The following is a 23,072-nucleotide window of genomic DNA, read 5'->3' on the forward strand; positions in this document are numbered from 1 at the left end:
TTCCACATATTTACGTTTGTCGGTTCTGATGCTCCTCTTCACTTGCTTGTTTGCCTCTGTGTATTCGGCTTGTGCCTTGGCTTTTTCCGCTCTTGTTCGGCTGATATTGATTGCTGCCTTCTTGTTCCTTCTTTCTTCAATTTTATCCAGTGTACCAACAGTGATCTATTCCCTGTGATGGTGCTTCTTTTGGCCCAGAACCTCCTGACATGTTGAAATGATTGCCTCTTTGATACCTTTCCAGTTGCTCTCCATGGTAGTTCCCTCTCCATTGAGTAGATCATGAAAGGCCTGGAACCTGTTGCTGAGGCCTATGTTGAATTTGTTGAGTTTGTCAGCATCTCGAAGATAGGCCGTATTAAACTTTTGTGATGTTGTCCGCACCGTTGTCCAGTGCTTCTTGAGTTTTAGTTTCATCTTAGCGACCAGCAAATGATGATCGGATGCTATATCAGCTCCTCTTCTGGTTCTCACATCCTCCATCGTCCTCCTGAACTTTTTGTTGATGCAGATATGGTCGATTTGATTCTGTGTAGTGTGATCCGGTGAAATCCAAGTGGCTTTGTGTATGTTTTTGTGTGGAAATGTGGTGCCACCTATGACCAGTTTATTGAAGGCACATAGGTTTGCGAATCTCTCACCATTTTCGTTCCTTTCTCCCAGTCCATGTTGTCCCATGACGTCTTCATATCCAGTGTTGTCCTTTCCAACCTTGGCATTGAGATCTCCCATCAGAATGGTCAGGTCTTTGGTTGGGCACTTCTCGAAGATCGACTGCAGCCTATCGTAGAATTGGTCTTTAGCGTCTTCATCGTAGTCGTTGGTCGGCGCATAGCATTGGATGACGTTCATTGTAATGCCCTCTCTCTTTGTTTTGAAGGAGGCTTTGATGATCCTTGGTCCATGAGATTCCCATCCTATAAGTGCATTTTGTGCTTTTCTGGACAGCATCAATGCAACTCCTTGTGTATGTGGGGCATTTTCTTCTTCATGACCGGAGTATAACAGAAGTTCTCCTGAAGACAGTCGTTGTTGTCCAACCTGCGTCCAATGCGTTTCACTGATTCCAAGCACCTCCAGGTTGTATTTTCTCATTTCTGCAGCAATTTGGAAGACTCTTCCGGTCTCCCACATTGTCCGGACATTCCATGTACCTATAAGAATTGTTGCTCTGGTTGTAAGAAGGTGCATCGGCCTCATGACTTCCGAATGAACTCGGCTTTCATCATGAGACGTCATAATTATTCCTTCTACTCCCAGGGCAGAGTTTAAATGGTTTGAATGATTTTTTCTGGTTAGCGTTTTTTTAGCGAGTTGATTTTCTACGGGATGGGGTCGCTAACCCCATGCCCAACCCTCCTCCTTTGTGTGGGCTTGGGACCGGCAGCAACCCCCAGAGGAGCTACAGGCGGAGTTGATATATATATATATATTGGGTAGACAGTTATATTTGAATTATTCGTTTCTCGTATTTCCGTGAGGTGCAAAGGTTTGTCAGGAGCTGTGTTATGAGCGCAACAAAAACCTATTTCAATAACTGACCTCAGCTTTTTTTTCCATTTTTTGGTAGGTTTAGTATAATGGCGTGATAAAAATCATCATATATTCAATTTTTTTCTATGAATAAGAAGTAAATAATTAACCTTTAGCATTTTCATTTGTGAATCTTAGCTATAAAAATCAGCTAGTGATTTATATCATGTATCTTGTAGTGTCGGTTACAATGTTAGGCCCATATAACTTGTTCTAGCTTCTGGACAGGCCAGCTTATCCATTCTTCTCAAGTTAAACTTTGACCTTGTCAATTATTCCCTTATCCACTCTGTTTTTATATGAGTGTATGTGTGTGCACTTCTTATCCTAATAATCACATGTATGTAGCTTATTTTTGCGTGACTATGAATATTGATTGACGCTTGATTAAATGGAGTTGGTTCACACTCCTCCATTACGGATCATTTCACTTCACTCTCTTCACTTCTTTTCTCCGATCGTTTGTCTAGATCAATGATTGTGTGAAGTATACGTATTCGAAATTCATTCTCGTATTTGACTTATTTAATGCCGTTATATTCACTAACGCAGATTAAGTCGATAATTATATACAAGGATAGCTATGTTGTATATTTTGACAACAAACATGCATACGATCTTATTGGATTCAGATATCGGGCCACTAAAATCTGTATATACGCTGAATCACATGGATGAAGAAAATATCGTATAGTTTGCTACGTTTGAAGAGATTACGATATCACGTAAAATCAGCGGACAGGACGAAGGATCAGCAACACAACAACAAGACAAGCTAAACCATTCACTGAGCCCCGACCGTGCTAACTACAGAGAGGAGAACAGATTCAGCCGAGTGAAGTATATATTCCACAAGTAGCTGGAATCACGAACGAACAAGCACACAACTCAAGCGTATATATACCGTATAAAAATGTCCTTGGGAAACATCACAAAGTAGAGTATTCAGAGAGGAAACAAACCAATGACATTTAAGGCCTTTCCAAGTGGGAAATACAACCTGAAGGTAAAATTGGGCGCTTTTGAGGTGAAAGAGGTAAGTTCAAATTTCCAAGATAAGATTACAAAAATAAGACGTTTAGCAAGCGATTGCTAGTGATCTAACATCCCCAACATAGTTTCTCTTGACGTCTTTTTCTTTACCACACTTTTTCAATATATATATATATATATATATATATGTCAATTACGAGAATGGATTTCTAATCCATATATTTTATACAGTCGTTGATCCAGACAAACAATCGAAGAAAAGAAGTCGTGTGGTCAATGATTGAATATAAAGCAATCTACAAGTTGTTCTTCTTAGTGAAAAACCACGTCTGTAAATGGTGGTAACTATAAATGTGGTGATGCCGGAAATTTACTCACTAAGTGGTTGACAATAGCCAAGAGGATACTCTGAACCGAGGTTTCGTACTGGTTGGTATTTGTTGCCAAGGCGTGCTTTGGATATTGGAGAGACTTATGCTCCCTGTTGAATCTTCGTCCGTGTCAAAAAGCCTCACAATCTCTGACATTATCACTGAACCGCTCAGGTTAATACTGAACTCCTATAGGACTGGGATATTTGCAATCTATGGAGTAGTGACCAATCTTATGTTTATATGGTCCATGATCGATAGAATTCTATCAACACTAAAGGACTAGAAAAATATTACATTGATCACTACTCAGTGATCGATTGTTTACGAAGTTTATTCGTATTTATCTTCAAAGTTACTAGGTAGTTGTCGTTGAGACTAATTACGGTAACATAGTTAGCGAAGGTAAACTGGCTAATGATCTTGTAAATTTGGACCGACTGCAGGACCTGTGTGATACACTATGCATTCTAAGCCAAATTACCTACCTTGAATATTTCCTGTTGCGTAGAGTTGGAATAGAGTGGAAATCTCATAATTCTCGAGCTAAAATATGGTACCAGTTCTTCTTGCCCTTTCTTGTTACTAATGATGTAGTAAAGTGAGATTTTTTCGTATTTTACTAACAATTTAGTTGTTTAAAAGATGTATTTAATATGAAACTCTATATTTATTATCCTATTCCAATTTATTGACTGTCCGCTTTAATTCTCATCCCAATTCATGTTCATGCTTAATGTTGTTCGTTTTCATGTTGAAACTCGTAGGGTCAATTTAATCACAATACATTATTAGTATTTATTGTCTATTTTCTGTTAATATTTTCATCAAGGTGGACAACTTAATGTGAGTTATGGCTTGTTTAAATACTTTCATATTAATGGTGTTTGTTTGTCACATTTTGATTAGCATACGGTACTTCAGTATTTGGCTCAGCATATTGGTATTTCATGAACACAATGTGTTTTTTGTCATCTTTTCTTTTCTTAATCTCCAGTAAAATTCATATTTATGAAGACCAAATTATTTAGGATATGATATTTTTCATAATTGAAAGCAGTTCTGTGTATCTACTTGGTTTAAACTAACAGATTGTTCGTTGTATCATCTGAATTACGTTTTCGTGTAGAATCCTCAGGATTGATTCTATTCTGCATCCCAATGTTAAGTCTGCTGTAAATTTGCAACATAAGTTTTAATTATTTCAACGATGAGGAATTTTTTAATGTCCTTTTAGATATTGTTTTCATCCGTTATCGCACCACTCCAAGTTAAAATAGTGTTTTGATATCATGACTAAACAACTGAGAGTAAACACGTTTTGTCTTTCACTTTCAGTAACCATTTTCACAACAGTGTGATAGAATACTCTATTCTTGACATTTTGATAGAGACAACTTAAAGACACATGTCAATTACACTATTGTTATTGGTTCCTGAAATCTGCTTAGATTATCAGTTTACATGGTTAGAGGAAGAGTAGGTCATTATTATCATGCATGTCCTGCTCTGTATAGTTGATACTAAGCATTGGTATAGACCAGTGTTATCATGTCACGTAGGTTTAAATGTTTCTAAAGTTTTGAACTACCACAAGTTATTCTAGAAGTTCTCACTTAGCGTATTATGGAGATTATGGGTGAATTATGTTTTCACCTTACCGGCTTACTTTTTTTTTCACATTTAAATGTGCACCAAAGAGTTATCAAACATGTTAATCATAGATCATATATCTAGGAGACAAAATCTTATTCAAATAAAAAATTACGATACATAGCATCCCTCACAAGCACGCATTTTTTTTGAATTGAAGTGTGAGTAATAGTTTCCCCTTGTTGGTTTTCTTTACTGTTCATGGTATTTGTGATTTCTTCTGAACCAGTTGAAATTTTTCTACTACATTAGACTATTTGCTGAATGATTAAAGCCACATCTGCCCATGATCATGAGTTCGATAATTTCAGGAATTCACACGACTTTGATTTATAGTAAGTGTGTACTTGTGGTGTCTAAACTATGTAGTTGCAACTCCACCTAATTGTATTTAAGTGGTCACATTCTAATTTGTACACTGGCTAATTTGTCATTACGAATATACTTATATCAATACACGCGCATCCTAAGAAAAAAGTACTTAAAATGGACTCATTTCATCATTTTCAGTCATACTTTTATCGAAATTGTATCCTCTTTTCTACAAAGTTGAAATTTTTGTCTCCCTAACTGTTAAATCACTCGAAATTCAGATATCAAGTTTGAAATATGCTCCACTGTACCTCAGATAGTTCCGGTTATTGTTTCTAGCCTTCACACACAAGTTGACATCCAGGCTGATCACACAAACCCTATCTTGAGAAGTCAGTAGTATCTTTTGTTCTTCTTGTTATTAATATTCTTTCCTATTGAAAGGGAGATACAAGAATCAAGTTTTGAATACGTTGTAGAATTCCTTTGTTTGTGTTGTTTTGTTTATCATTCTGCCTTTTTTTATTTCGTTTTTTTTCATGAATCATCGATTTCACTTTCTCATACTCAGTATTTTGTTTGTTTATGTATGTATTTATGAATCAGCAAGACACTAGATCAATTAAATGTTAACATTTTGTCTCTCTCTCTCCCTTTACACATATGTTTATTTATTGTTGCTAAATTATCAATGTCTTTGTTTATATAACATGTGCTGTTTGTATGCTGAACGTTTTAATTCTTTGCTTAAAGTAGGGAATGTAGAGTGAAATTCTTGGGACTAGTGTAGAAGTTTTACCACCAAAAACATAACAGTATTAATCATATCCAAGAGAAATATTGTACTTTTTCGGAGCTTTGAGCCCATCTCCTTTTTAGTCAAATAGTATTACAGATGGATTATTCGAGCTGTATAGCTGTCGCTTTTTACGATCACTTAATATTGTTTAAATATTGACGTCTCAAATCTAAGGGGGGGGGGTAACACCAGGACTCAGTGTCATCGCATGTTAGGAGACTTGAGGTAAAGGATAGTCTTGAATTTACAGTTCATCGGAATGAAATTGCTACATCTTTAACAAACATGCTCCATCAGCTGTTAGTATCCATAACAGAGCGGTGAATCATTTAAAGTAAGACTCGTTTAACAGTAGGAAATGTGCAAATGAATATAGTTTTCAGAATTTAGTTAATCCACACTATGATTCAAACACTGTTTAACATCTGCTGGATAAATAAAAGCTCTCTAACTATTCACCATCATTTATCTAGAAAATGTTCATTAATCTGTAATCATTTCTTTGAGAAATTTATCAATAATTGCGTAGTAGTCCTATTCTAGTTTCTCTATTGAGATTATCCTTCAGATGTATATTAGAATGATTTTACTCATTTGCGCTTTGGGTCATTTCATGAAAGTGAAATATTTCCTTCTCTAAGTTCCCTTTTATAATCAACTCTACCCAGGTATCTTATTTCTTTTGAAGGATATCTTTAGATATCAAGCATAAAGATATATCATCAATTTATTTATTTAAACACATAAATATTGGTACAGGGAAGCACCAGATAAATATGCGCCTCGCAAATCTCATTTGATTTGTGTGAGGGCTGTGATGCTGCCCAGGTGCCCAGACTGAAGCAGGTGGTTTTCTTAGGGGGCCACACCCCGAGCCTTTGACCTGAAGGTCTAGTCCACAAGGCAGTGGAGCATCGCGAGGAGATGCAGTCCCATGGTAGCCGGTGACCAACAGTTGGTTCATACGCCATTCGTTCCTTCAGGATACTGGAGCCCATGTGCACCATTGGTTTGGAATCAGGGTTTTCCAACTCCCCAAGATGGATCGTCCATATCCACCAACCCGGTTGAAGCGCCGGACATTCGCTTTTCGTCCTCTCGATTTCGTAAACAACAGTAATGCCACGAGAAGGCAGTGAGTAGGACTTCCCTGGTAGAGGCTATATATTCGCGTGGCCATGTTTGAGCATTTGGAGAGGGAGAGCAGACTCTCCCCACTCTCGGCCGTACCAGGGCATTTGGGGGCATATCATCAATTACATATGCTGTTGTAAATTTTATGTTTTAATTCGGTCAACAACTTATTGTAGATTGATTAACAGTAGTTAAACAGAGTATAAAGTATTCATTCTGATTTATCCTAAGAATCAAATATTATTCTCTTCAGAATTGCAGTGAATATGTTATTAAGAAGTGATTACAATAGGTTTCCGATAACCGTATAATCCGATTGGCAGGTCTAACTTACTATCAACTTGAAATTAAATCATTCTCGTACATAATTTTAGCCACTATCATCTCATCGTCGAGGTGGGTGATGTTACCTATGCTTAACCGTCGCTTACCCCTATGGGTAACAGCTGGTGTAGAGGGATAAGTCAGGAGAAAGCTAGTGGAGGCCAAAGCAAAATGTGTCAGTTCATGAAATCATTATCTTGACCATTCGATGACTTATTTTAGAAATCTCATTTATAGTTGTATAGTTTGTCAACATGAATTCTCTTGTGGATTAACGTCCAGATATATATAATCACAATTACTGATCCACTATCATCTCAGGTGCCCTATATGTTTAATACTTGAAATCACATCAATCATATAGACTTTTAAATAACACACAAAGGAGCTTCATTGACTGAATTTAATCATTAAGTTATAGATAGAATTACTATTTAGTAGAGAGAAATCGTTTATGAATTGTGTGACTGATTGTTGATATTAGTTGAGTATACAAAGCCTAAATTAGCTCAAGTTGATGGATCTTGGTTGATATGTGTTCAAAATAATTGAAGTGTATTTTAGTTTGTCATTTTTTTGTTACTTAACATTCTATTCTGATTTTCTTTTCTACTGTTGCTCGTTCCCAGAATTATTAGTAAAATGTCTTTTCTGAAACCTTAGTAAGCAGTTTCGATTTCTGATGCCTATGATAAGGTATGTTTGAAGATTAAGGAGCTTGATAGTTAAAGCACTCACCATTCGACAGCTTGGTCACTTGACTGAACCCCGCTTCAGTTAATTCGGTTTGAGTGGCAGGGTTGTATCATCGATCCTTACATAAAACAGCGCCTCAAAGTCAACTACATAGACTCGTAGTTGGTAAATCAGTTACGCACTGTAGCTATATTCCAAGATCAGCCAAGCCTTCAGTATCAATTTTTTCTCAAAATCCTTCATGAATAAATATCTTCCCACATTGTGGTGACATGGGATCTATCAATCACTCACACTCGAATTCTGATTATGCCCGTCTTTATCTTGTCCATTCACACAGACACCAATCTACTAATCACACCTACATACTCTCGCTTTTAAAAAAAAATCGAATGTGGATTTATTTAACGGGTGAACTGTTTAAAGTTGAAATAAGAATCATACTGGAATAGATATGTTAGTGTAAAAAAAATCAATCATTACCTTGTAGTTTGATCTTAATAGAAAATGAAAGTAGACGGATTTCATGTCCTTACACATTAATGATGACTGTATAGCAGGAATCAGTAACACTATGTTCATATGACTCATTGTCGTCATCGCTACAAGCATGTACATTTATATCAGTCAATGGCTAATTAAATAAACATTAACGAGTAGACATTAGTCGTATTGTTTTATCTTCTATCCATCTAGTCCATCAGAAATCTCATTATAGTTGTTGTTAGACCAAAATTTGGACAAAAAACTACTTATCTCAATACACATATTGTCTATACACTGCTTTATGAAGCATAAGAAAAACATGACGAGAAACGAAATAACATGTCGTACACTTGCAGACTTAATAATAATGATAATAATAATAAACATCTGCAGATCAATAGTATATTTATTGATCGGTGATGCGCTTTGCTGAGTCAATCAGTGACGCGTTTGAACGAATGTCTGCCCGCTTTTGTATTATTGTATACATACAAGCAATAGTAAGAGAAGTTATAGAATTATGGATTAAATTGTAGCTATAATGGGCTAGCTAGGTAGAACTAGATAAATAGACAGACATACACATAGACATATTGCATAAGTACATGCATTTACGCACTTCGTGTCACTTGGCTAACGCTATTGATTTATCCTTCCAAATAATCGACAGCATGATTTTTAAATGTGATTGGGTCATTATTATTCCAATTTCGACTATGAAGCGGACAGAATTGAATTTTTCAATCCATTTTCATTTGATTTTTACATTCGCATTCATGAAAAGCACATCATTTACCAATTAATTAAAGTCATCTTTTGAAATTGTGCACTGTTTTTTTTGTAATGAGATTTCTGTTGATGTTTTCTGTCCAAGAATACACATTATACACAGTACATTTCCAATTTAAGGGATATGAAACCTTAAGAACAATAATACGTTCTCACCTCGAAAAAATTGTAAACACCATCATCATTATCATCAGCATCACCTATTACTGAAATACTTCAACAAGTCACACAAATATGTTTGATTTCATTTATCGAGTTATTATTTCTACTTTATTAAAATCATGAACCGATCTGATTTAGACCGCCACTGAAAACCTGGAAGCATTGAAGGGGCGTTGCGTGTTAGTAGGGGACCCTTCAGCAGTGCGCATCTACATCTCCACACATGGGGATCGAACCCTGAGCCCTCGGTCTCGTGCGCGAACTCGTAACCTCCAGACCACTGAGTGAGGCCTGATGGTCTATGTGTCTAACTTCAACCAATTGTGCGACTATCTTTCATTGTCTATGATGGATAACCGCAATCCCGTGCGGTTATACTGCACTGCTTACGGCTTCTTACTAGAACAGCAGGATTTGAATCTTAGTTGTCAACTTATCGATCTAGAGGTTAAGTGTTCGTATGCTGGACTGAAGATCTTGGGTTCAATCCCTTGGAGCGAGGTTCTGGGTGTGCACTACCGAAGAGTCACATGATAGGACAAACTCCTGTCCAGTGCTTCCAGGTTTCAAATGATAGTGTAGCTAAAATCAGTTTATGATCCAAACTATAAATAAATCTTCAGAAGAGTTTAGACGTCTAAATCCAGACCTTTTAATCTAAAAGTCTATGAATGAAGATATGGGGTGCTATCGCCAAAGATCCCAGATTTGTAAAGATTCATCTTCCTTATAAACTTGAATACCATCCCAATATTTCTATTGGTATCACTCCTTGACCATTATTAACGTTCTTTCTCAATAATACCTTTAGTATTCTGTTTCTCGTTTTTTTTGTTGCTTATCTGATAAGTATGGTAACATGAATTAATACATATTTCTATATTATCTACTCTACACGTTTTCACTTCAAACGACCTACAAAAATTGCGGAAGTTTCAACCTTCACAGCTATCTTTTAACAGAACAAAAAAGGGTCACTTTTTCTTCGTCACTATAAAATACATTTGTTTCTCTATTATCATGATGTTTTATGGAGTGAAGACATTTTCTTCATTGGGGCGATGAATAATTAATAAGTAGTGATTAAATCACCATAAAGTAATTATGATGGCTGACGTGTTTTTCGTTAGGACCTTTATTCCCATTTAAACAGTAAACGATATTTTGATACGGAATATTCATTTTACAAATGTATGCATCCTTTTTTTACTTATGCCAAAACAGAATGTTACGGAGTAAGATTTTAATGATTTGATGGGCGAGTTTCTGATTGTTGGAATCCTGGTCTAAAAATGAATATGTTGTGTGTCTTAGTGTGATAATTGCTGCTCACGAAACCTGATTATTGACTTAAGCTCCCCAATTGAATTGATTATCAAAAAACAAGACAACTCCTCGGAAGAATGGTCTGATTTCTAGTAAAATAATGCGTTTATATACATATTGAAAAAGGAAAATAAACATGATTCAATGTCACAAACGATTGGATGATATCAGTTTTGTAGGTTGTTCACTCGCACTCTAGTCGGTTAACACCTTGCTCATTATATTACAAAAAGAGATGGCGACACAGAAAAACAGAGAAAAGCATCTATTGATAACTTATGTATGCTCCGGAGTGACGTTTTTCTTCAACCTCCTACTATTACTCCTCAGCTTCTCACCGTTACAGATCGTTTATTTTATTAACGATATCATTCTCAGTTTAACTCGGGGTTCATGTATGTAAACGTGTTGTTGTTGTTGTTACCTTTTCCATTATGAGTCACGTAGAACATGATAATTAATGTTTGAAAGAATCGAAGAATTCAAATCATGAAATGATTTCATCATTGATCATCGAATATAAGGACAATTAGCAGCTGTTTTAATACAGTTTAGTGTTCAAAACTATTTATGCGAAATAATTTCATGAAAGTATTACAAATATATATATTTTTCTACAAAATCGGTTAGTAACAATTTCGAATACTTTGTCCAATTTATTCATCTATTTAATAGTGATTTTATGAAGTAAAAAATTTCAGTACTCATTTTTCTCGAATAAACCCTCTAGATTCTTTGTCTGTATAGAGATAAGTTTGAGCACCCGGGCAGTATTCCAACCATCACACAAATCGAATGATGAAGTGTGGCTGATATATTTTTGATGCTTCTCTGCATCAGTGTTTATGTATTTAAATAAATAATAATAATCAGAAGGGGTTGAAGTTAGACATCAATACCATCGGATGCCGGCTCATTGATCAGTCGGTTAAGTGTTCTGGCGCGAGACTGGTAGGTCCTGGGCTCGAATCTCGAGAGGCAAGATCGTTGATGCGCACTGCTGAGGAGTCCCACAATGGGACGAAACGGCCGTCCAGTGCTTCCAGGTTTTCCACGGTGGTCTAGCTTCAATTGACTCATGATTTCAACTATGGAAATAATAATAAGTTATCTATATGAAGTCCAATGAACATTTTTCATGAATAGGAGAATATTAAAACATTAATTTTTTTATCGGAAGGGTAAATAAATTTTAAATTGTCATTAAATACATAGAAATTACATTTTACTTCAAAGTTGATCACAAATTTAGGAGTTCCTAAATCTTCGTCTTACTCTAGGTTTTTTTTCTAAAATTTATATTCATCCATCTACTCTTATCACGTTATGAGTTTACCTGTTCTCTTCTACCTATGGCCTCTCCTCTTGTCTTGAGGTGGCGGTATTCCATGAAAAAAAGTGTACTTTTATCCCATACTTATGTTCCATGTTTTTGTTCTTTCGGTGTTGTTGTGGTTACTCCCTTCGATAAATTTCATTAATTTCAACTCAATTATTTCCCGCTCTGTAATATGTCTTCTTTGATGTTTGCATATTATGTGAATTGATACATGTACGGTGATAATGTTAGTTCCAATGGGTGGGATTATAATTTATAAACTATTCAATCAAATTTAAGGTAGGTACTCCTGGATTTATGCGGGAAGTTCATTTTTTCATGTTACTAAATAATATTTTGATATTAAAACTTTAATTCATGGTGAAAATTCTTACTTTAATTCCTAACCTCCGTTTCTAACTTCGACTCCTAATCTGAATTCATCGCACTAATTCATAACCTTATTTTGATCTTACTTAGTGGCTGAAGTTTCTTATGGGCACTTTAGTATCGCCTAAACGTCGTCCATGAAGTTTAGTTTTACCGACCCTATGTTCTTACTGACTTTCTGCTAGATAAGAGGAAACCATTTTGATTAAGCTTTTGAAGAGGTCATAAATAACGAGTAAATTGATATATATATATATATACATATATATATATATATTTGTGCATAAATTATACCTAGAATTAGTCACTTCTTACTTCAACAATATAATGGGCATAATTTTTAAGAAAGACCACAAAGTCCCTCCCGTTGTAACACGTATATATATGTACTGTATGAAAACCCATAAGTTTTGCGAATAGCATCTCTTAAACTATATAAGTCACTTTTTTTTGGCAAATTTCCATGTAAATGTCCTCTTAATGATGATGACGTTACATATATTAGATAATGTATTACTCTCAGAAATTATCATCCTATTATTATTTATCTTGTTTTTCAGATTTTTTTATTTAGCTCATTCTATCATCTTTCAAAGAAAAGTTTACTCGCTTTCTTATTTTGCGATTTAAATAAATTATATCAACTTAGATTGATATGTATGTTTTGCTATAATTTTCTTTTTTTCTTCCTCCATTAGTCAATCATTAATTTGTCGATAGAAATTATTCTATAAAATGTTATTCAATTTGTCTACTTAAACCTTGAAAATGAAGAGTAACACTCGCCTACTCACAAGTTCAGGATTGATATAACACTAAGATTATAATAATATGTTGCAGTTTTTATTTTAGATAGAAGCTTTTTTTTCAGTCCCAAACATATTCGTGAATTGTATTTGTCACAGATTGATCTCAGTTAAGGTATTCTTGAAAACTAGGAAACATTGACACATTTGTTTTGTCCTAGTGTTAGATACTTCATTAGTGTGCTCCTACGACCTCATCAGGGATTGAACACAGGATCTTTTTATGTCTCTCGGAGAATGCTTAACCATTAGAGACATTAAGTCAGTACCCGATGGTACAATTGCATATGTAATCAATTCGTTATGAGGTGTAATGAGTATCACATATTATTAATGGCAGCTGTTTCATTTCTCAATGCAACCATAATCAACAAATAGCAAAATGAACGATTTCACATTAGGCCTTGTTGATGCTTGATGATGATGACTATGACTTCAATATATCATCAACACATCCATTGTCCAAAGAATGTGTTATCATTCTCATGCGAATTTATTAAGTCAGTCTCCTTATTTTATGAATTCAACTTGATTCAACTGAATAGATTATGTATGGTATGTATCATAGCTGTCAGTTCAAATTACTATAGATAGTAGTTTACTTTTCAGTGATAAACTAGGTTCTCTTAATTACCGATCTTCGTTCTTTCTCATCACATGATCATCTAATGACTCTTTCTGTAATTAATAATTCAACAGTTGGTTCGGTGTTTTCTGCTCTAAATGTTTAATGATTTTTTAAAAAGAAAACTTGTCCTTCTACCACTACTGGACGGCCTATTTTCACATTATTATTATTAGCAGTATTATTATTATTATTAGTACTATTGGGCGTGTATACCTTGTAATAAACAGGCCTGTTGCTATGGTGCTTTTTTAGTGATCCAAACCTAGAGAAAGTCAATATCTATTGTAGTTTATATATAAACTTGTAATATAGAGGATGTAAATGTATATAGACCTATTATTCAATCATTGGAATAGTATTGGACAGAGTCAAGTTTTATTGCATGTTATGATCATCGTCTATGTAAAGTCTAGTTATTCATTCATTTATTCACTCACTCACTAGAAGTAGTAAATAAACACAAATGCTACTAAATAATCATGTTCAACGTATTTTACGATGAACCACACCTTATTATTATTATTGTTATTATTATTATTATTATTGTGTTGTATGCTGACAAACTATGTATGGTAAATTGTTAAAAGTCATACATTCATTGTAAGCGGTATTGAATAGCGATTTCTGAACTAATGAATAATGATAATGATTATAATGGTAGAAAATATTTGTTAGGAGAAATATGAGCCTAGGAGAAAGTAGAAGATTGTGGGACAAAAACTTTTTTAGATAATTAAGAATCTAAGGACAGACTAAGAATGAAGTCATCTACACTATTGTGACCAAATCTATCATTCATTGTCTCTAACCATTGATTAAAACAATCACACGGTCACCAGCCAACCAGTCTGTACTCACATGGCTTAATCTAGAAGTTAGCGACTTTGTGAACTGATGCCATGTTTTGGTTTGACTATTCCTAGTTATCTTCCAACCTGTTCGTCACATCAACTATCATCACACTTCGAGGCAAGCAGTTGTTGAGCATGCGTAATACCATACTCCAAGCACTTCAGTCGATAAAAACTTACTAGCTCATTCATCGGTTTGCAATCCTTATTTGCTCATCAAGCATAGTGTTACAAGAATGCAATACTGTTAATAAATATATATGCACTAGCCGACTAATTACTACTATTATTAGCATTACTACTTGACCATAAAATTACCATGCTTCCGACAATGATAGTTTTTCTTGACTTGAAAGCAGCATTTGACTCTGTAGACCGAGAGGTTCTGTGGCAGTGTCTGTCATTGAAAGGTGTACCTGAGAAGTACATAAACCTTTTGAAGGCTCTTTACTCGAACACTATTAGTCGAGTGAGAGCTTATGGCGAACTGTCATATGATTTTACAACCTCAAGTGGTGTCCGTCAAGGCTGTCCACTATCCCCTTTTTTGTTTAACTTCATTATAGACCTGTTGCTGGAAATAACACTCTCTTCGACTGAATCTACAGGAATTGATCTCCTACCAGGAGGTTCACTTATCGACTTAGAATACGCAGATGACATAGTCCTGTTTGGTGAAGACGCTGGCAAAATGCAGAGTCTTCTGTTGGAACTCAGTAATAATGCCAGGATGTTTGGGATGCGTTTCTCCCCATCCAAATGTAAATTGTTACTCCAGGACTGGCCTGCGTCAACACCCGAACTAAGGATAGGGGGTGAAGTAGTCGAACGCGTCGACAACTTCACTTATCTTGGAAGTCTGATCAGCCCTAATGGGTTGGTGTCTGACGAAATCTCAGCACGGATTCAAAAAGCTCGTTTGGCTTTTGCCAACTTACGTCACCTATGGCGAAGACGAGATATCCGTCTATCAATTAAGGGACGAGTATACTGCACATCAGTTCGTTCTGTTCTACTTTACGGCTGCGAAACATGGCCATTAAGAGTAGAAGATACTCGTAGGTTACTAGTATTTGACCACAGATGCCTTAGAAATATTGCTCGCATCTGCTGGGATAACCGGGTAAGTAATAGTGAGGTTAGACACAGGGTATTAGGGAACAATGGTAAATCAGTTGATGAGGTCATGAATCTTCATCGACTGAGATGGTTGGGCCATGTGTTACGTATGCCTGAACACCGATTACCACGACGCGCTATGATGACTAGTATTGGGGACGGTTGGAGGAGAGTTAGGGGCGGCCAAACCAAAACATGGCATCAGTGCTTGAAGTCACTAACTTCTAGTCTGAGCCATGTTGGCAGATGCAGACTACCTGGTTGGGGTCCGCGTGACTATCGTAACCAATGGTTGGAGACTCTGTGTGACATGGCTCAGAATCGATCACAATGGCGTAGGTGTATACACTCTTTATCTTCCCTTAAACCTTGAGACTAAAATTGCTTCATATCTCTCTTCCTTCCTATACTATATCCTTATATACAACCTATAATTTATATACTACTACCAACACTAAATTAACTACTATTAATCCGGTGTTGATCTTGTTGTGCTAACGAGGTATGGCAACTTGGACCGATGCATATATGTGCCTGGTCCTACGTTGTAGCTGACTGACTGACCATTTTCAATGTACCAAATCTTACTTCGAAACAGGATTGTTTTCAAAATTCATAACTACTTACTGATTAAAAGTTTGCAAATGATCGGTTAATCTTTTTTCCTACTACTACTTTTTAATATTTTCTGGGTTCATTCCTATTCGATTTGTCCATTGAATTTCATATTGTTATTTGTTATGGGATTAAAGCCCATAGGAGAACTTGGAAGCTTATGTAGTTATAATGTTAGAGATAGTTGCAAATCAACTGATCACTTATCGCATAAGTCTATTATTTACATCATAGATTGACCTTAGTTAAAAATCCATTGAAAACCAGGAAGCATTGGAAAACAGTTTTGGTCTGGTGTGGGACTCCTCAGCAGTGCACATCCTCTAACCTATCAAGAATGGAACTTAGGATATTCAGGTCTCGTGGTGAATACATACTTGGACGAAAAGTTATCCAATGCTTTTTAGTTTTCATGGTCTGTCGAAATAAGGCCGGTCTGTGATGTAAGCCTTAAAACTGAATAGTCTCCACAACCATTTTTTGTAATAATTTAAATCTCACCACTGATATTAAGGACTAGAATTGATCAATCTATATTTGGCATTTGCGTATACTAAGTCGACTACCTCGATATTGTCATTAAGTCACTTGTTCTAAGTAAAGCTGATTGGTGACTATCAGTAGAATCCAGGCGGCGCGTTAGACTCTATTTGAAGCTTGTCAGTTCCATGTACCTTCACCTCAGTATTGATTTCATACCGGGACTTGAAACCAGTACTTTTAGTGTCAAATGCTCAACACGCTATTTACTAAGCTACTATGTGCAGATAGCTTGGAAAACAAGGATAAGTTTAAGTTTTCGTAACTATTCGCGTTTTCTCATTTTCGATTTGAAGAACTGCAATTAGTCAACCCACCAGGTCCTAGTCTCTGTGTGAACATCAGTATTGCGATGCAGTTACATCCAGTTAACTAGTATTAGATAGGATGCGATGCGCTTTCTGGATTCTGCTGGTAGCTGCAATTTAACTTTACTTAAAAATCTTCACAAACCCTTCATGTTAATCATGTTATTTATTGTCAGTTTTGTAATAATTCATCAGATAAAAATTCGACTTACATTGTTAACAGATTACTTATTTAGAATTCTTGCTCTAATAATCAATCTGAATCGGAAATGATAAAATAATGCTAGAATATAATAATGAAATGTGTTGTAAGTTTTTTCTAACATGTAATCATAAATAATTATCAAATGTTGAGAGCCTCATCTTCTAATGAATAGTGTTACGTCCTTGAATCTGTCTACCCACTTAGTGCCGAGTATAATGTAGATTAAGACCTTGACACGATAGACTGACTGGCTTAACCTTGAGGCCAATATGCGTGAGTTCGAAATAGAGGTAGAGAGACGAAAACTATTCTGTCCCTGATTGGCTGGCAAGCACGAGAGAGAGAGAGAGAGAGAAGACAAAGACAGATGGAACACTAATCACTTTATTCCAACCCGATCTAGCACTCGAATTCCCAATTCGATTAGGATGAAAAGTTACACGAATAAATAGATGACTAAGGTGACCACAACGTACAATAATTAGAAAAATACAGTTATGTCCAAAACTGGGGAATTATAGTAGAAAATAGGGTACAAAAGATTACGTCTAAATGACAATAGCTTTAGAACAGAAAATGCTATGGCAATGAATTATACATCAAACGAAAGCTTATGATCTGTAGAATAGGCTAGGGCAAAAGTAAATGTTACAGTTTTACAAGCTTTGAATTAAATGAATTAACGTCCCCAAAAATAGCTTCCGTAATTTGTTCAGGCTTCTTGTTTTGCGGTTCACATCAAATAGTTATTTTAAAAAAAGTACATTTAAGTCAGTTGTTCACGACAATTTAAATAATGATAGTTCTTTTGGATATAAACCACTTGACAATTCTCCCTAATTGGTCACAGTAATAAATAATTGAATGTTTGTTTATTCCTGTAGTACTAATCCAGGTGCAGTATAGCCACTAGTTTAAGTGACTCGATATCGCATCACTACTAAAGGCTTAGACAAATATCGTGTTTATTCATTACTCAGTTATCAGTGAATGTAAATATCTCAATCCTGCAGATAGTTGGTGGCTGTTTAGACAGATCAGTGGTTACGTCTTTATTTATTTATTTAAACACATAAATATTGGTACAAGGAAGCACCAGATAAATATGCGCCTCACAAATCTCATTCGATTTGTGTGAGGGCTGTGATACTGCCCAGGTGCCCAGACTGAAGCAGGTGGTTTTCTTAGGGGGCCACACCCCGAGCCTTTGACCTGAAGGTCTAGTCCACAAGGCAGTGGAGCATCGTAAGGAGTTGCAGTCCCCATGGTAGCTGATGACCAACGATTGGTTCATATGACATTTGTTCCTTCAGGATACTGGAGCCCATGTGCACCATTGGTTTGGAATCAGGGTTTTCCAACTCCCCAAGATGGATCGTCCATATCCACCAACCCGGTTGAAGCGCCGGACATTCGCTTTTCGTCCTCTCGATTTCGTAAACAACAGTAATGCCACGAGAAGGCAGTGAGTAGAACTTCCCTGGTAGGGGCTATATATTCGCGTGGCCATGTTTGAGCATTTGGAGAGGGAGAGCAGACTCTCCCCACTCTCGGCCGTACCAGGGCATTTGGGGGTTCAGTTAGGTCTTGGACTGTGAAGATTAGTGGTTCAGGTTCAAATTTCACAGAGACCACCAGTTACTTTGAGATAACCTATGACACGACTAAGACATAATCTATTATATGCTTTGTTTCTTCAATGGTATGCTCTCATTTAGAAAAGGATATATAACTAATTGTATTTAAACTTAACATTGAATAAATGTTAATTTTCAAAAAAAATATTTACAATATATATTGATAAAAAACACTTAGAAGGATTCAGACTGACGAAAAACATGGAGGACAGAATATTGAATGAAATTATAATGTAAGCTATTCAATTTTTTAGGTAAAATATCATTTGGATGTGTAGTCTTATCATCTGATTCTTCAATCTTGATGCATTCAATCTAACATAATTGGTCACAAACTCACTGTATATTCCTTTACATATATTTGATTAATAGATGATTGCTTCACTAAATTAAGAATAGTTTTCATTCTAAAGTCATCAGAATTAAGTAATTATACAATTTGGAACCATTGTTTGTGATATATTCATTGTTTTCGATATGTGATATCGTTAATCATGTCAAATATGTGTCATAAGGATATTTCAACTTTAAAAATCAAAATTATGCTTTTATAGTGAGAGATTTTGTTCATATGAATGACCGATAAAATAGTTTATACTTTAAAAGATATACTTGAAACCTTTTGTGTTGGACTATCACTGGTACTAATTATAACTCGGAAACGATCACGAGTCGTGTAATGTAGAAATATTTATAGCAATTTGAACATTCTAGTGTGATGCATCAAAAATTGTATTGTATGTTACATAAACTAGCGTAATTGATGATTATTAAAATGGGTTTGCTAGAATTAGATTTGATTTCTCTACATTATCAGCTAGATTTTAATAAACTGAATGATCTTAGATATTGACGTATGTTAATTCAGATTTTTTCACTGTTTTGTTCCACCCGTTAAAACTTTCAGAAATTGTTCCAACTTTTTTCACCATCAGTGTCCTTAGTATTATGCTTACCTTAACATGAGGTAAACTTTAAAAAGTTACCAATGAGGCTTTTTCAGACTGCTTTTGAAAGGATATTTAGATAATTTATATGAGAAACAGGAAATTAGTTCGAAAGATTCACTTTGATGTGTTAAATTCTTTTGAGTGATTTTTCTTTTTCATTTTTACCTACATTAGGTTAGTGATGATGAAGCTAGACGTCGTGCTAAACGACGTGAGCGTAATCGAGTCGCAGCGGCCAAATGTAGACAAAGAAGACAAGATCAAATTGAAGAGTTACAGCATCGTGTTGATGCATTGACTAGAACAGGACAAGAACTTCGTTCATCTCTACATTCATTAGATTTAGAACGAGCTAGACTAGAAAGTCTTGTAGAAGAACATAAAGTGAGTTGAATTATTGAGTTGAATAATTATATTACTCTTTTTAAACAAGAAGTAACAATGTTCAATCACATTGAGAAAAGAAACACAGCTTGATAAATTACATTTACATTTGTACAAAATTTGTGGTTAAGATTCGCATCAGATATTTTATTGAGTCATGTATTTGAGCTATTGAGTTGGAATCATTTTATACTTCATACTTCAATCCTACCTCATATATTTTTCTTCAACTTTATCCTACTGGTAGATCCCATCTTCAATTGCCTAGGAAATAATTTCATTGGCCTGAACTAATTATTTTTGTTATATTAATACGTTAAACATTTCTTATGAGATTACTTGTTACATAACATAAAAAATTAGATTGTTGTTGTTCATGCGCTTGATAATAAATACAACGACTTAATATACTAGGTATTCGGTGGGTAGACTAGATCGTGATTTGGGATCACTAAATTCAATCGTGTGATATACAGACACAAGCCCAACCAACGATTGAAAATGAGATAATAGAGACACGATATTACATTCACTTCAACTTCAAGCAGTCAACCACAGTTTAGTCCGAGTAGGAACCTTGAGTGAATCATTTGTGAAATCAATAGTAGGAAAGAGTTTACAGTATCATTTAGTGTCTTATATACTCAGAATAGCTGGATATCTATTTTCACTCACTGAGGAGCCATGGCTCACGAGTAGTAGTTCGTTAGCAGTGTTTGTATGACGTTGGAATTACATGATCGACTTTAAATTGGCGATTGATATGAATTTTAGTCGGAACGTTTGTCTCTACCTATATCCAACATTAAATGAAATACGGGATGATCATGAGTTATTTCATATTGCTACGACTATTTCGGTTAGAATAAATAAGCAGCATTATCAACTCTCATGTTGTTATTTTTTGAGACAGCCGAAGGCACTTCCGAGCTACGAACGATTGGGAGATTCTTCTAGTAAGAAAAAAAGTCAACGCGAACTAGATGAACCAGACAACCAAATTAGTCAACACTTCAAGGATAATCCTCCATGTGATACAAAAGAGGGTATTCAGGAACTCAGGAAAAGCTTGATATTAAAAGAATTCGTAGTTGTAATAGAACAGCTCTGTTTATGTAACATGACCAATCAAATAATAACGGAGATCAGTACTAAAAATACGAATCGGGAAAAATTACTTGAGGCTTCCGTACGCGTCAGAACTGCCGTTTATCAGTAGACAGCTAAATTGCTTAATAACTTGCTACATCTGTGTCAAAGCCAACTTGACAAATGTAGGCGAAGTTGTGAAGTTGACAGCTTTCCAATGATCATCAGTTAATGTGTGGCTCTATAAAGTTTAATTAATTTCATTTTTAGTCACCTTGTTTCTATACTGTCAATGCAAAAAAAAAATCCCTGTTACTAGATTGCTATTTCGTTGATAACATCATATCACATCCATTATTTTTGTTTACTTATCAGTAAGTAAAATGACGACTAATTAGAAGTCCTTATCAATTAAATTAACTATTTTCTGAATTCAGTTCAGTCAGTTATTTATCTAATGAAGTTGAATTTTGCAAAGTTTAATTATGTCCATTGAACAACAGGATCAATACAATAAAGATGAATGTTTACTTTTAGACATGTAGCTACCAGATATTCATCTCTTCGAGCTGATGTGATGATGATATGCTGTGTATTGCTTTTACCACCGGTGGCTATGATACAGGTCACATTGTCAGTTATTTGTTTGATTTATTTTCTTATACATGATAGAATGGTTTTACTCAGTGTTAACACGAAATTATCTGAGTTGATAAATATTGTCTTATTTAAGATAAATGCAGTGAACTAAACAAATAGAATAGAACTATATGCATAATAGTAAATTAACTCATTTAAAATTTGTCAGAATTATTCCACAGTGAAAAAAATATCTAGACAACAGAGACGGAATAAAACTAACAGATAAAAATAAAACAGCTACTCAAACGAATAAACTTTTAAACATAGTTTATATACGAAGTGAAGATTTATGTACTCAAAGCTTTTGATCTAATCGACTTATAGTGATAATTCCCAACTGCTTAAATGAAAATGGATAGATTTATGTTCATATTGACCCCCCTTTTGACTGAAAACCGAATGTGCTTTATTCGATTAAATTATATAAGGTATGAGTATCAATTACCGTCAAATTACTTGTGGAATAAATCTCAAACATTTTGAATATTAGTAGGGTTGTATCCCACCATATATTTAGTCGTGAAAACCATTGTTACTTTACACAAATTATTGTCATTAACTGGAGTCCCGGGAACTTCACTGAAACATCACTATTCTGGAATGATTGCTTGTAAAGCATAGGAATGAATAGAAACAAATCTCTTGTTGATGGACGAGGTTATTCTGTCCCGAAATAATACATAAGCACCCCTATGGCCTACCGTATCTAAATATATATATTGATACAAAGCCATGCATTTGATATCAGTATCAACCTAAAACACAACGGTACAACACCCCTAAATGCCCACTGGGCCCAACCTCAGATCACATCATAACAGCAAGGAAATTAACTAAAAAAAAAAAAAGTAAGGGGAAAAAAGACCTAAAACAAAAAAGGAAACCACAAGAAACTCACAAGAAAATCCAAAAAATTTAAGGGGGGGAAGCCTACCCAATGGGAAATCGGACAAGAACACCCCCAACCAAAAATCCCCCACCAAAACAAAAAGGCTCCAACACCAACAAAAAC

At 35.2% G+C, this 23,072-nt stretch overlaps 1 protein-coding gene across 1 annotated transcript in view; it reads left to right on the top strand.

Moving 5' to 3' along the window:
- Positions 1-23,072, top strand: part of Smp_170130 (fos transcription factor-related) — a gene marked incomplete at both ends in the record, with an annotated part of 58,117 nt that overhangs the window by 16,743 nt on the left and 18,302 nt on the right. The window contains 2 exons of the mRNA XM_018790586.1: positions 20,120-20,329; positions 21,243-21,518. Of these exons, the coding sequence (XP_018646104.1) occupies positions 20,120-20,329; positions 21,243-21,518 (486 nt within the window). The remainder of the gene's footprint in view (positions 1-20,119; positions 20,330-21,242; positions 21,519-23,072) is intronic.

Source organism: Schistosoma mansoni (genome assembly GCF_000237925.1).
Source record: "Schistosoma mansoni, WGS project CABG00000000 data, supercontig 0049, strain Puerto Rico, whole genome shotgun sequence".
Taxonomy (NCBI): Eukaryota; Metazoa; Platyhelminthes; class Trematoda; order Strigeidida; family Schistosomatidae; genus Schistosoma; species Schistosoma mansoni.